Source organism: Zerene cesonia, chromosome 23, assembly GCF_012273895.1.
Source record: "Zerene cesonia ecotype Mississippi chromosome 23, Zerene_cesonia_1.1, whole genome shotgun sequence".
In the NCBI taxonomy this organism is placed as follows: domain Eukaryota; kingdom Metazoa; phylum Arthropoda; class Insecta; order Lepidoptera; family Pieridae; genus Zerene; species Zerene cesonia.
The window spans coordinates 156,414-171,742 of NC_052124.1; the positions used below are offsets into that span (position 1 = coordinate 156,414).

The following is a 15,329-nucleotide window of genomic DNA, read 5'->3' on the forward strand; positions in this document are numbered from 1 at the left end:
ACCACGGGCGAAGTCAGGGCGAACGAATAGGTATTCACAAAACACATTGTGCATATTTGCATAGGTCTGAGATATACACATACATATTTTATATATAGAGTGCAATGGTGATTCTAAGCTGCAAACAGGTTTGTTTACTTATTTATTTATATAACTCTTCAACAAGATTGTACATGAAAGAAGCAGAAGAACGTGTACAATTTGTTTAGCGGCTTTATCACTTAGAAGTGATCAGGTGTGTGTTTTGAGATAATATATAAGTAAAAACATGTTACGTGACTGTTATTAATAATGTCATGTCATTTCCTTATGAATACTAACATTTTATTCAAATGGGTGCAGTGATACACGCGCGATGAAGCGACAGACAGACAGACAGAGTTATTCTCGCATTAATAATATTAGTACGGGTTGTATAAAGCACATATAATATTACTGTATTATCGTAATATTTTCAATAATTTTTAATTATTATAGAATCATATTATTTAAGAAATTTACGATATTTCTTGTGTTTTTGTTAAACTTTAAGTTATATCTAACTAGCTTTGCCCGTGGATTCGCACGCGTTAAATCTGAGTAGTTTAATAGATATTATTATACATATAAACCTTCCTCTTTAATGTTTCTATTTATTTAAAAAAAACCCCGTAAAAATGCATTGCGTAGTTTTAAAGATTTAAGCATACAGAGAAAGCGACTTTGTTTTATACTATGTAGTGATTACGAATATATGTTGATCCATAAAACGAAGATAGATAATAGCTTAGTGTTTATAATATTAAATATAACAACTATATTTGTATCTCGTTAATATAAAACAAATTTATACCGGAAGTTTTTGTAAGACAACATATATTTCAATGTCGAATAAATTTTTAAATTTTGTTGTCAAACTTGTTAAAACATGAATACTTAAAAAGTATATATATTATTAATTTTGTGTAAGGAGTCATTGTTGTATAGTAGTAATTTTGATAGAGTAGACATAGACTTTAAAAATTGTATTATTTCTTAATTTTAATTTTATTTATTTCTGAGGACTTCTTAGGAACACATTGCTAATTTATAATATAGATAATTAGGCTACTAAATCTCGGCTTCACATGGGCGCAATAAGCTTATAACAATAAGAAATGAAAATGTCCTTTTTTTTACTTTATTTTTGTTACTAGCTGAAACACGCGATGCAACTCGTGTGGTACCCGGATAAAAGGTAGCCTATGTGCTTATCCAGACTGTAGTCTACCTCTGTACCAAATTTCACAGATACGATAAGCTGTTTTCGCGTGTAAGAGTCACAAAACATCCATAGATCCATCCATCCATACTTACAAAATTTCGCATTCATAATTTCGTATACACTTAAATAATCTACACTTAAAAAAAAGTCAGAACGATGAAGGAAATCGTTTGAAAATCTATTTGGATGGCGATAAATATATAGACGGATACAGAAGCAGACTTCCTTGAATACTATGCATGTATTATAGTTAATTGCGCTTCTTACACTACAACTAATATTACCGTCGATAATTATGACTCTGTATAAAAAAATGGAAACAACCCATATATCACCGTTGCAAAATTTTTGAATTGTATCATATGACCACAAAAAAAAAGATGCAATATAAAAGTAGACCAAATTCTAATGGGAACACGCGGGAGGCTGCTTTCAAAATAAAAATGGAATCGACGATCATGGTCGGTTCATCCAGACAAATGTTTTGAGAAAATAAAGCAATAAAAAAACAGTAAAATTGATAACCTTCTTTTTTGAAGTCGGTTGAAATGTTAAGAACCAAATTTAATTACTGTTTTCACATTTACTGCTTTGCAAATAGTTATTCATTTATAATCTGAAATTTATGACATGACTCTAAATCTAGCAAAAGACTGTTCTTATTAGTTTAAGAAAATGTATTATTACTGCTTTTCGTCGCTAGAACCCCTAGCAACATGGGTCAAGCACACATCGATTTTTAGTTGTCTGTCCCAGTTATCAATGTCTAGTGTCCACATTTCCATAAGGCTGGATAAGATTGTCGCGACGTTAGCAATAGCAGATGCAGTTAGGTTTGCAGATGACCAACTGCGATAACTTTCTTACCCATACAAACTCCAGGCTGAGGTTCCATGAGGTAGGGCCATACGTAATCAGTTTGTTGTAACAAGGGTGCAAGTATGGGGACGCTTCCAATAATTGACTCGCCGACACCAGCCTCCAATAGCAGCACTGAGGCTTTCTTGCCCTCACTCAATCTAGCAGCCAGAACACTACCGGCTGATCCGGCCCCAACAATTATGAAATCGTATATCTTTAACGGTCCTTTGAAACCTGAAATGCCAAAGCTTTGTAGTATACCGTTTATTGCTGAACGGTTACTTTTTTTGTAACATGAATAAGCTTTAAAGAAGCAGTTATGTTGAATACGCGATTAACTGGATGTGTGTTAATAGCGCAGACTTGGCTTGTTGAATCACAGAATGATTTATTTGGTTTGTGTTTCTTTTAAATTTAATACTAATAATAAATCGAATCTTTGTATCAACAATGGCTCATAATTTGTTAAACTTACTCCAAATGATAGATTTCAATGAACACAAAAGTAAGAATCGAAATAGGTATTAAAAAAATATGAAGATCGCAAAAAAGGCAAACTAAGTCAGTTACATTAGTAATAATACTTAGCATTATTTGATTATATTATCTGCATTTTAAATCACGTACCAGGAATATATGAGGACATTCAACTACAGTGTATGCAGCTCTTGTTAGCTTTAAAAGCTGACGTATAAACTCACAATAAAACAGTATAGAAGGAGGTTTCATTGAGGAGATATTTGTATAGGTGCATTTGTTAAATAAAGTTATACACCAGATCTGAATTGAATAATGCGAAAGAGATAGCAGCAACAATGAAAATACCCAACATTTCCTGGTCCTAGAAATATTTTAACACACAATCAAAATGCATCACTTACCTTTCGGTAGTTCGTATTGATCTCTAAATGCAGAAAATACATCACTCTCTGATGTGTTCAGGTGGTACATGGGAGTGTTTAGCATAGCTTCCAGAACTCTGCTTTTATAAGGAGAAGACGTATGCCGTTTCTGCTTTTTAACAAACTCATATCCATTGTAATTGCTTGGCTCTGGTACTGCATAGTCTTCATCGGATACCGTCACTATGTCATCAAAATCATCATTACTTGATGTTGCACTTAACGAAATAATTAATATTAATAATGTATTTATTTTCATGCTCTGCATTTTTGAAATACGTCAACGCGCGGGCGACTATGGTTTGCGATTCGCGTACTGTTATTTAACAAATCTTGACCATGCCTTTTACCAATGCCAAGTTTAGATGGACTGAACCGGATTTTATATAAAAACTTAACATTAAATTACAAACCTTTTTTAAATAATTCTGTTGTTAAAACGGTGTTGTTGCAAATTTTAGCTTAGCGTAATTAAATTAATAACTACATTTTTTACATGTTAACTAGATACGGTTTGGATGTCTAATTGATTTATTATAGTTAAAAGCATATTTTTGTGATGTTTTTAAATGAAAAATCATTTAGAGGTTCATATTTTTCTTTATTTTGTTAATCCTATCTTATAACTAAATTTTAAGCTAACACAAGTGAAGTAAGTTATTTTTGCGAATGAACAAGTTTTATTAATTTTCCGTAACATTTGATATGCATATAATGAATAAATATTTTTAATGTATGTTATGTTTTCATTATCAAACACCCACACTGTCTCCATCTATTATAATCCATGCACTTTACTGATAAACTAAGGCACTTTTAAGGTTGGACTGAAAAACTGACAGAAGTAGGATATATAGAATTTTCAATATTGTCTATTTATGTTACGAATGAAAAAAATACATAATTGATTAATATTAAAAAAATAGAAAATTTGGTAATTTTGGTAGAATACTTCGCGAACCCTCATGAAGCACCGTCTTTTGCCAGTTAATTAATTATCAAATAATTGTTTTCTACTGTTTTAAACTCAGAGTACCTAAAAAAATAAAGTTAAAATAGGTTTTTATAAATATAAATCATTTAATGAACTTGTGAAAATAAATATTTACAGCCATATTATATTATAAGTATAGATTGAAATAATATTTACATAAATTGTTGATTTATAAAATATACTGGCACATACATGTATGGCTAACTATGTCTACTAAATAAATATATAGCTTCCAATCACTCTTTCTATACATTTTGTAGATTAAGTTATCTTAATGTACTTTTTTTTAAACATTACGTATTCAAAAAGTCTCCTTGCAACATTGCTTGTGTGAAATTTGAAGGCGTTTTTATTTACATACTAGCCTATCCCGGCTTTCGCCCGCGGTACAACCAATATTTTGTACAAAATGCAAGTTTCTTTTTGGATACGACTTTAAGATACAGCGCTTTGGCTTCAGTGTAAATATGAGAATATGTAGTTTTAAATATTCCAATCTTTCTTTATCATGTCGCCTGCTTTCAAGCCGATCATCATGCCAGGTCCATTAGTGTGCGCCGAAATTGTTCTGGGAATAACGCTCGTGTCCACCACACGTAAATTGCTGATGCCCCTTACGCGTAATTCTGCATCCAAAACTGCTAGTGGGTCGCTGTCCGGGCCCATACGGCATGTAGATATTTGATGATGCAGAGTGGCCGTTAGAGTTCGTAAAGCACACTCCCAATATGCATCAGAGTCAAAAACAAAGTTCCTACACGTTCTGTAAGATGCAGGATGTATTTTTGCGCCATACTTTTGAAATGGAGGAGTAGCCGCTATTTGTTGGATGTGGCGTATCGCAGCCACAAACGTGGCAACGTCAGTCGGATCTGTCAAATAGTTACCATACATTTTTGGGTGGCTGAATGGATTGGTGTCTTTTAATTCGATACGGCCGACAGATTTTGGATGCAATAGCATTGGGAATGCGGACCACGTATCAGTACTGTCGATTGGACCAAATGCTTCGTCCATTACGCTATCTATTATTCTCATTCCACGACGGACTGCTTTACTACCCCCTGGACCGCCGTCTGATACGATGGATCCGCCAATACTAATAAGTTCAATATCTGGCACCGTAGGCTCAGGGTCGGTAGAGACTGGGGTTTTAATGTAGCCAATTCCTTCTACTGCACCAGGTGAAGCAAATTCGTTATCGCCATTATGGAACCACTGCGTTATACTATGAAGGCTTATAGCTCGCCTTTCCAAAAATGATACGTTGGTTTCGTTTAACGTAAAAATAATACCAGGGAAACATATATGGTCGTACAAAACTTTACCCACTGGCAGATCTTGAATTACAGGTATGCCAAGTGTACTTAAATGTTCTCGGGGACCTATTCCAGACAACATAAGAAGTTGAGGCGAGGCGATAGGTCCAGCAGACAAAATTACTTCTTTGCGAGCATAAACAGTGTGCAGTAGTTTGTTACGTACATATTCGATGCCGTAAGCCTTTTTTGTGTTAGGGTCGATTAGAATTTTAGTGGCTCTGGTTTCTGGTAGTATATGAAGGTTACGCCTATTCTTATGTTTATGAAGGAATGCTTTAGCGGAGCTCTGTCGATGACCGCCGCTTATTGTGACTTGGACGCGTCCAAACCCGAACTCGTGTGGAGCATTGTAATCAACAGTTGGATGACCGAGAATGGTGCCCGCCTCCAAAAATGCGTTGAGAAGCTTTGTTCTGTAATAACAAGATACATAAAATATCATCATAATAACTAAGGTAAACAAACTGTAAGTGGGTTACTTAAAAAAAATATCTAAATAATAATAACTGATTGAGCCAAAATACTGTATTTAACAAATATTAATAGAATTAAGCGTGAGACAATAATTTGTTTTCTGATTATCAACTCATCAACAAATAAACTTACTTTACAGGAACAAATTCAACGGGAAGAGCACCGTCTTGACCTCTATATGGATTTTTCTCAAAACCTTTTAAGGATGCTTTTTCAAGTTCGATGTAATATTTCAGTACGTCATTGTATGACCTAAAAAGCATACATTATTGAATTATATTCATTTTTCTTTCGAATTTTGTACTTTAATTATAGATCAGCCTTAATTTAAAGTTTCCGTTATAAATAGCGGTAGGTCACGGATTAATATCTTACAGTTTGAGTGTGTGTTCTTTATGGGTTCGACTTATGCACATATACTTCATAGATTTTTGAGAGGTTATCATTGAAGGCCAAATCAAATAAGGCTCCGTAATAAATATTGTCATGTCTAGAATATTAATTACTTAAATTATTTCTGAGGTGTTGGGAAATGTTTTTTTTTGATGAACAGTTTCTTATACCAAACACTCAAAGTGTAATAGATAATATTTCTAATTTACAGATATCCTGCCAATTAATATTATATTATTATTATTAATGCGAAAGTTTGTAAGGATGGATGTATGTGTATGTTTGTTACTCTTTCGCGCAAAAGCTACTGAACCTGTTGCAATAAAATTTGGTACGTAGATGGCTGGACAACTGAAATAACATATAGGCAACTTTTTAACCCGATATTCGTAGGAATGGGAAGGGATACGGACTTACGCGTGTGAAACCGCGGGGCGCAGATAGTTATAAATAAAAGGTTCTATTAGGATGTACGAATAAAAAGTCTCTGTCTGGCCGTGGCCGTGGCTCTAGTGAAGCATCCAATATGTTGGTATGAATGAAATTTAGTTTTTGTACCATCCGTAATTTCCATCAGCTGCTATTCGATCCCAATCCTGGGGTCTTCCTCGGGTGTAAATCATGTAATTGATGACAGACGTCCCCCCAACTGCTTTGCCCCGTGGCCAGAAGCACCGTCCGTTGGCCATACCTGAGCATATTAGAGTTTAAATACATATGTTTATTCGGGACATATTCCGTGTATATCCTAACAGCTAAGCCATTTAACAAACGTTTAATGATTTATATTTTTATAAAATGAAAGACGTAACTCGTAAAATGTATTTACTATAAACTCATTAACATAAAATATGTATGAATAACCTTTTTGTGTTGTATTAAAGGTCTTACCCATACAGACTCCCGGTTGGTGCTCCATATAGTACTGCCACGCGTAATCCGTCGATTGAAATATTGGTGCTAAGACAGGCATGTCAGTCAAGATCATTTCTGGTTTGCCAGCTTCCAAAAGCAGAACTGTGGTGTTTCGATTTTTAGACAGTTTATTGGCTAGAGCGCAGCCAGCTGAACCAGCGCCGATTATGATGAAGTCATATTCGGAATATGGTTCGTTGAGCCCTGTAAGAATGATATTGCAATAATTATTACGATGTATACGTAGTCTTATCTTACTAACATTATTAACGTAAAAGTTGACGATGGATGGATGTATATATGGGGTTTGGTGCTTTTACACGCGAATAATACGTAACGAAATTTGATGATACATGGCAGTGATGTAGTTTATGTATCGGAATAACACAAGCCTTAGAAATACTTGTTTATGGGTAAAACCGCCCATCGTAGCTAGTGTATGGCGTTAAATCCGAATAGCGTAAACAGGTATTCGGTGATGATACAAAGAAAGAATCATAGGTTAATACGAGTATTTATGCAAATTTAAATTAGTAGGTTCAGACTACTGCTCTTAATTCCTAACGTAAAACACAAAAAAAAAAATATATTAATAAATGTTTTCAAAGATCTATTGCTAGTCACTAATTAAAACGAATTAAAGATATTCCATATTTGTTTATAGACATATATGAGTCGACAGGAATTTTGTTGTTTGTCATCATTTTATTTTGAATTAATCATGTTTATCTCGTTTTAATGATGAAGAATAATTTCCATTTAATTAACTCAAATTTTTTAGAAATAGGATTCTAGAAAGATCCACTTCTATACTACTTCATATATATAAATGATAAGACGATTTCGAATAAAAATACTGTTAAAAGTTTTTGCACGTTATTCTAACTGTTTATTCGAATATGACCTGTTTTATATATAATACCAGTTTCGATTTCAATCAAGTTTATTTTTTTGTTGAAATATTCAAGTTTTTAACTGTTAATTTTAAAAGTTCCGGAGTTTATCTATATATGTAACCTACTTTTGTATATTAACCTGATTCCATAACACAACAATTTTAAAATTCAATTTATATTCTACTAGCTGACTCGGCAAACGCTGTTTGCCTTACTCTTATCATTTTAAAGTATGGGGTATGAAAAATTTATGTATGCCGATTCTCAGGCCTACTTGATACGCACACGAAATTTTATGAGAATTCGTCCAGCTGTTTCGGAGGAGTATGGTAACTAATATTGTGACACGAGATTTTTTTATATATGGAGATTTAAGATATTTTATAGCGCTTGGTATTTGGGTGCACTCTACAATTTAACCGAAATCACAAGCATCTTTTACAATGAATGTTTCGATATCGAAAAAATCAGAAAATTCCATAATTTGAATACATCATTAGAACTATTGTAATTGCTCAATTTTTATATATGACTCTTTATGTCTTCTTATCCTAAAATGTACATTGGAATTAATTTTTATTTGCGTTATAATTATTTTATCGACGTACCATAGATACATATTCATAGCTTACTCATTGAATAATTGAAATCCGCAATTAATATGGTAATTCTAAATACCAGCTGGTTGTTGAAGCTATGCTGGAATTGGATTTTATCCTGTCCCTAATATGGACTCTCAGATGAAGACGTAGAGTCATTCTTCTTATAAAAGGCGTGATTAATTACTGATTGATGATAAAAGCTGGGATTCCTTTATAATTTGTAACATAAATAATGCTCATATTGAAATCATACGTTTCTTTATGGGGTAAAAATTTACTTTGAAGATGGATTATACTTTATCATGGATAGCGGTCCGCCCCGGGTTCGCCTGTGGTATATATTTAGCTTTATAGCCTTCTTTAATAAATAGGCACTAATGGTTCTAATTGAAAACATCCTTTATTCGATTGTGGAAATCTATGAATGAGTATCGAGAAAGGGAAGTATAATATCAAGCTACTACCAATCCTATTAATCCTATTCTACTAATATTATAAATGCGAAAGTTTGTAAAGATGTGTGTGTTTGTTACTCTTACACGCAAAAACTACTGAACCGATTGCAATGAAAAATAGTACGCAGATAGCTGGTCAACTGGAATAACATATAGGCAACTTTTCATCTCCATATTCCTACGGGATACGTGTGAAACCGCGGGGCGCAGCTGGTAATAAAATATAATAAAAGTTAAAGATTTTTTACTGTGGGTCACCTAGTAGTTAATATTTTTATCACATCATAGACACCTGCATAACAGATTTAATTAATATTTTTGGCACATAATAGACATCTACATACATATCAGATCTTCCGCTTAGGTACTCGGTTAAACTAAGCAAAGACGGAATGGCGACTTTAAAGAGTTATTAAGTTACTAGCTGCGCTCTGCGGTTCCACCCGCGTAAATCTGTATCCAGTAGGAACATCGGGACAAAAAGTTGCCTGTGTGTTAATCCAGTTGTCCAGCTATCTATGTAAAAAAATTCATTGCAATCGGTTCAGTAGTTTTTGCGTGAAAGAGTAACAAACATCCATACATACATACAAACATCCATACTTACAAATTTTCGCCTTTATAGTATTAGTAGGTTGTCATATGTAGTATTACGAGTGTTTATTGCGCTTATTAAATTATATTCAGAGTTCGTTGCCCTCTATAAAAGAATAGCATTGCCTCATTGTAAGATTGAACTTAGAATCGATAATGAAAAAGAAATCAACTTATTTCTATAGGCTAGATGTTTACTTAAATTAAAAATATGTACGTTTATTTTTCTGCTCAGTATTACGTTTAGGTTGATAAAATATTATTAAGTCTTAAAAAATATGTAATGCAAATATGTTTGACGTGATTTTATTATAGAGCAAGTTATATATGCATATAGTGCAAGCGCATATTTATAAATATATAAAAATTTAATAATATACAGTATATTCTTTGTTTCAAGTTAACATGTGACAAGATTTTATGTTTTCAATTACATATAAATTTTTTTAAGTTTCAGTCGTTTCATATAAATATATTTCAATAAAAACTTACCTCCCGGCAGCGGAAACGAGTCCCGTAGAAAATCAAAAAAGTCCTCATCTGAGTGGACACCATACATCGAGGACGCTACTTGCGTGACCACATCAGATAAGTGGCTTTGGTATCCTGGCCAAAATAATTTGCCATTTCTCACACTTGCATTGCTCACACTGCCCTCACTCTCTTCACCTATGGATGAAGATCCGATGAATAAAATGAAAGGAACAATGAGGCGGGTTAACATTTTTTTTTTCTTGCCGGCTAAGCCTCCGGTGGCAGTGCGATATGTCAAGACTGCTTCGAATGACAGACGCGGATGTTCTGCGACGAGCTCAGGGATACATCTTCAGGCTGGTTATGTGATCTGATTTATGGTATATGAAATTGGCAATACTTTCTCTATGGTAACTTTTGATGTCAACTGCCAGATAGTTTGAGGTTGAGGTTTTTGGTAAAGTTATGTTATCTTTTAAGTAACGTTATCTTAGTATATCGTGAATTGTTCATTAAATTCAAGAACTTCTCTATAGCTATTACACATTGTTAAGATATCTGTTTAGTCGTGCGCACATTCGATTTTTTATGAAACTCTTAAAATATAAACAAGTGTATTTAATAAATTTATATGTAACCGTTTATTGTAAACCGCTGTAATTAATTCCTGATTAAACTAATTGAACTCGGATTTTATAGTGTATGAACATTTAAAATTTTAATAAATATTAACATATGTACGTTTATAATTTGTTTATAATTAATATCAAAGTAAATCGATAATTTTCTATATAAAGTTGGTTGAAGATATCTTCATTCAGAATGTCCTCGTTGATATGCGGGTTATGTTCTCTAAAGTATATAAAAATATATAAATTTAACTTTAAGAACAATTTGTCCTGCACAAGTTTACATTTATGCTCAGTTATGAGAATGCATAACCTGCTTAAATACTACTTGTTTACTATTACGTATTACCGAACCAAGTTCTAAGTACTCCAGTATACTACTATGATTATTTACTTATTGATATCATTATCCTATTGATAATTGAAATTACTAAATAATACAATCATATTTAAGATTATTTAATTGAGGAAATGCTTTTGAATAACCGTTGGCCTTTCAAGGACACTTAATAATTGTAGTGAATTTATCACGATGAGTAATTTAAAATCTGTATGTGAAGTATGTCCCTACAGTAGGTACTTTTGATTTAATGTACGATAAGTCGGGCAATTTAAAGACTTAAAACGTTACCATAAACGTACATACCTGGTAAATATAATTGGCACATACGATTATATTCACCATATATATATTTTAGAAGTAAAAAAACAATGCTACAAACTTGATGTAATTGCTTAGTTAGGATGTCTATTAAACCAACTAACTATTCTCAACTCGAATGTATTTTTTATAATTCGTTTAGTTACTCGGTAACTCAGTGGATTTTCAATTTGTTTGCGTGATTATTTTTGCGTTTTATAATAAATTGTTTTCGCTTAGTCCCCTTTTTAAATCTGCAGTTGTATCTCCCCCTAGGGACTTTGGCAACATTTTTTGTAGAAACCATTTATAAATCCTACTAATATTATAAATGCGAATGCGTTTATGAGGATGGATGTATGTGTATGTGTATGTATGTTTGTTATTATTTCATGCAAAAGCTACAGAACAGAAATTTGCTACGTAGATAGCTGGACAACTGGAATAACACATAGGCAAATTTTATCCCGATATTCCTTCGGGATACAGACTAACGCGGGTGATACGGCGTTGCCCAGCTAGTAACTAATAAATATAAGTAACTTCTTAGTGCGTTGCTAGTCATATTATAGTATATTACAGTTGCAAGTAATTATCAGTAGTATCATATTTATTTACTACCGTTAAAACCGGTACATCCATCTTAATCTGTATGGATAAAGCTACTTAAGACTGTAGTCAGTAGCAGCAGTAATTATCTCCTAATGTGAGTCAGTTGGGAGTTGTAGTCTAGTTGTCTTTGTAATTAAATTTTAATGAAAGATGTAGATTTATAGACCATACTGTAGTCCTATCTCTATACTCCGTGGCATTGTCCGTGGTACATATATAAAGTCTATAACACAGAGGGATCATGTAGATATCCAAAAGTGCAATAATTTTTTTCTGGACTGCTCCAGTAGTTTCTGTGATTAGCGCATACATGAAACGAAAACTCTTCTGCTTCATAGAATTAGCAGTTATAATTGGGATAGTTCTAATTGAGAGTAGAGGTGGTCGGTGCTTTAAAACCAAACATACTATTAAATATGTTCATTTTCACAATACATAGTACCTTCTTTCTACTCTAGTAATTTTTTACAGAACTGTGTTTCAGATTGAAGGTTTTTTGGGAATTTATATCAAATTATGTTTATTTATTTCTTATTATTTATGACAATTTATATTAAATTCTGTTGTGAGAATATATTACTCAAAATGATCTTTTACATATTCACCGTTTTGGACACATTTATTGCTTTTATTGTTTCCTGGTAAAAAATAAATATTTTATTTACGACGGTTAATAACGTTATGTGTTTCTTTATTATTATGGAATGTATGTTTATATGACATCGAGAATATTTGAAACATCATTGCATTTACCTTGCAACTTAAATATATATACGAGTGACTAGCTTTTGCCCGCGGCGTTGCACTCGTTTAAATCGGAGTAGTTTAATAGATGTTATTATACATATACCTTCCTCTTGCATCGCTCCATTTATTAAAAAAGAACCCTACTATTATATATATTTATAAATATTATATATACTACTATTATTTATATTCCGTTGCGTAGAGATGTAGGAAATAATATAGGAAAGTTGCAGCCTTTCAAATTGTGTATATATTTATTATTTATTTGTCTTTTGGGTTTTGCTAATGTCATAAAGTCATAGACTAGTTTCGTATCGTCAATTGTTCTATAGGTTAATGACCGAACGGTTTATTTTTATTTACACTTCACTTTATAAACTAGCTCTCCAGCCCCCGGCTTTGCCCGCATAGTCAAAGAAAAAGGTACACATTTCCGGGGTTGACATGTATACTAACCCCTTTCTAGAGAATCACATTATCGATTGGTGAGAACAGAATGAAAAGCGGTGCAATATTGTTTGTGATTATCGCGTACAGACGTACGAACAGACGCGGTGGACTATAGGATCTTAGTGATTATAGGGATGCAAGTGTAATTAGTTAAACTTAAGCACAAAAAAATTAATTGTATATTATATTTTTATTTTGTTGGTTCAAGAATTCAAGCACTTTCTTGCAATTCACATATGCAATGTTAATGTAAGGTATAATATAAATAAATAATAATAGTAAAACTTTATGGATAAATAAAGATTTTTTATTTTTATTTATTTATATGCGAATATTTTGTGATCGAGTTTCGGTAGAGGGAGGTAGAGGTAGAACATATAGACGAATCTGCTGCGAAAAAAATCGCTTTAAAATAATTCTATAGTTAGTTAGAATAGTTCAGTTAGCGTTTACTAGCTATGACTAATCACTTTACTTACAATTTTGCTTTCATTTCACCGAACCAGGTGGTTTAAAGGCTTAAATACGTCGCAAAAAAGACTTAAATCATGCGAGTCAATGTCCGTATGAAAATAACCGTTGTAATACTTTATACAACGTGTTCTCTTTCAACTTGGACATTTTATATGTGTTGGAGTATTTTTTTATAATATAACACACTGAGAGGCAATATTTGTTTCATTGAATGTATTACCAGAGTTGGTATAGTTTTTGCTGTACTAGATGTGAGACTTTATTCACGCTTGCGTAGTTCTGATTTAAACTTAATTCTTCAAGATAAACTAAAGCCTATATGTTACTGAGCACTATTAGGTATATAAGAAGTACAATTAAATACAGTCCAGTGGTTTTTGTGTTTAAGTCGAACTACAAACAGCGGTCTAGAATTATGATTTTCTTTGTGGATACCGATAGGTACCCACTGTATCATGATATTATAGGTCCTAGCTGTATTTTGTATACCTAGGGGTGTATATTCAGGTCGCAGACGAATTCCAGCAAGCACTCGTGGATCTTCCCTTAAGCGGTCCGACGGAACACAGTGGGGTTGTAGTCGTTAGGATTCTGACATAACCCATGTTTTTTTCCCCGGGAGCAGTGGGTGTTTATGCAAGATTTCCTCGCTATAAAAAGGTGTGTGTCCAGTCTTAAGAGAGAGAGATCTATTCATCCCAACATACGTAAAACGTAAGGTTTATCAAATTAGGTATCCCCACAAAAAAAAGGTTTATCACATTAGTAGGATAGAATGAAATAATAATAATATAATAATTATTTATTCGTTCATAAACATTGTATAGCAAATATGTGTAAGATGTTTGCATTTGTTTTACTTGCAGCATGTTTAAGCGTTATTGAAGACAAGATACGAACTTATTACTTACAAGGAATAAGAAAGTCACATAACTCTAGTTTGTCAATTTGATTAATCACACTAGTATAATAAATGTGAAAATTTCTTTGTTTGGATGTTTGTCCGTGAATCACGCTAAAACTGCTGAAAGGATTTCGATGAAATTTGGTATGGAAACAGGGTATGAGCTGATTTGGGTGATAAGATACTTTTTATCCCGATTAAATAGTCCTTTGGGATAGAAAAGGATTCTTGATATCCTGGTCGGAGCCGGGACGAGCGTCTAGTAGTTCATAAGTCAATAAGTCTAATTAAATACGATCACATGATAATAAAATAAAACACGATCAATGTTTGTTACAAATGTTGAATACAATAATAAATAAGGTTGAGGTCAGTTAAAGAACACTATGTATAATGTTCCCTTATCAAAATTCCGTTAAGAGCATCGACCAGAAGAAAACTTAAGCCTTTACATATGCGTGTATTTGGTTTTATACTTTTTGAGCAAAGGTCAATGATGCGATTTGTGTAAGGATATATATAATATATATAAGGATATATATATATATATATATATATATATAGAGAAACAATAGTTTTTATGAAACAGTTTTAACAAAAGCTTCAGCTTTATAATAATATTAGTTTATATTTTACCTCACTAGTTCAAAATGTGACTTACTAGCTACCCCGGCGTCACTAGTGTAAAAAGTAGCCTATGTGCTAATCCAGACCATAATCTATCTCTGTACCAAACTTTCATACAGAT

The 15,329-nt window shown here is 32.8% G+C and overlaps 3 protein-coding genes across 3 annotated transcripts in view; 1 reads left to right on the forward strand and 2 right to left on the reverse strand.

Annotated features, from left to right (window-relative positions):
- The window catches only part of LOC119836257 (glucose dehydrogenase [FAD, quinone]-like), a 7,293-nt gene extending 3,966 nt beyond the window's left edge, over positions 1–3,327 (reverse strand). Inside the window, exons 1-2 of the mRNA XM_038361538.1 lie at positions 2,986–3,327; positions 2,111–2,338 (exon numbers count right to left, since the gene is read on the reverse strand). Coding sequence (XP_038217466.1) covers positions 2,111–2,338; positions 2,986–3,274 — 517 coding nt within the window. The 5' untranslated portion in view covers positions 3,275–3,327. The remainder of the gene's footprint in view (positions 1–2,110; positions 2,339–2,985) is intronic.
- LOC119836266 (flotillin-2) overlaps positions 1–15,329 on the forward strand; it is a 198,514-nt gene that overhangs the window by 5,758 nt on the left and 177,427 nt on the right. The gene's annotated exons all lie outside the window — the stretch shown is intronic.
- Positions 4,364–10,450, reverse strand: LOC119836258 (glucose dehydrogenase [FAD, quinone]-like). Its single transcript, XM_038361539.1, has 5 exons — positions 10,144–10,450; positions 7,081–7,308; positions 6,748–6,880; positions 5,929–6,048; positions 4,364–5,735 (listed from the first exon to the last, which is right to left on the reverse strand). Exons 1-5 carry the CDS (start codon positions 10,373–10,375, stop codon positions 4,484–4,486), a joined length of 1,965 nt encoding a protein of 654 aa, XP_038217467.1. The 5' UTR covers positions 10,376–10,450; the 3' UTR covers positions 4,364–4,483.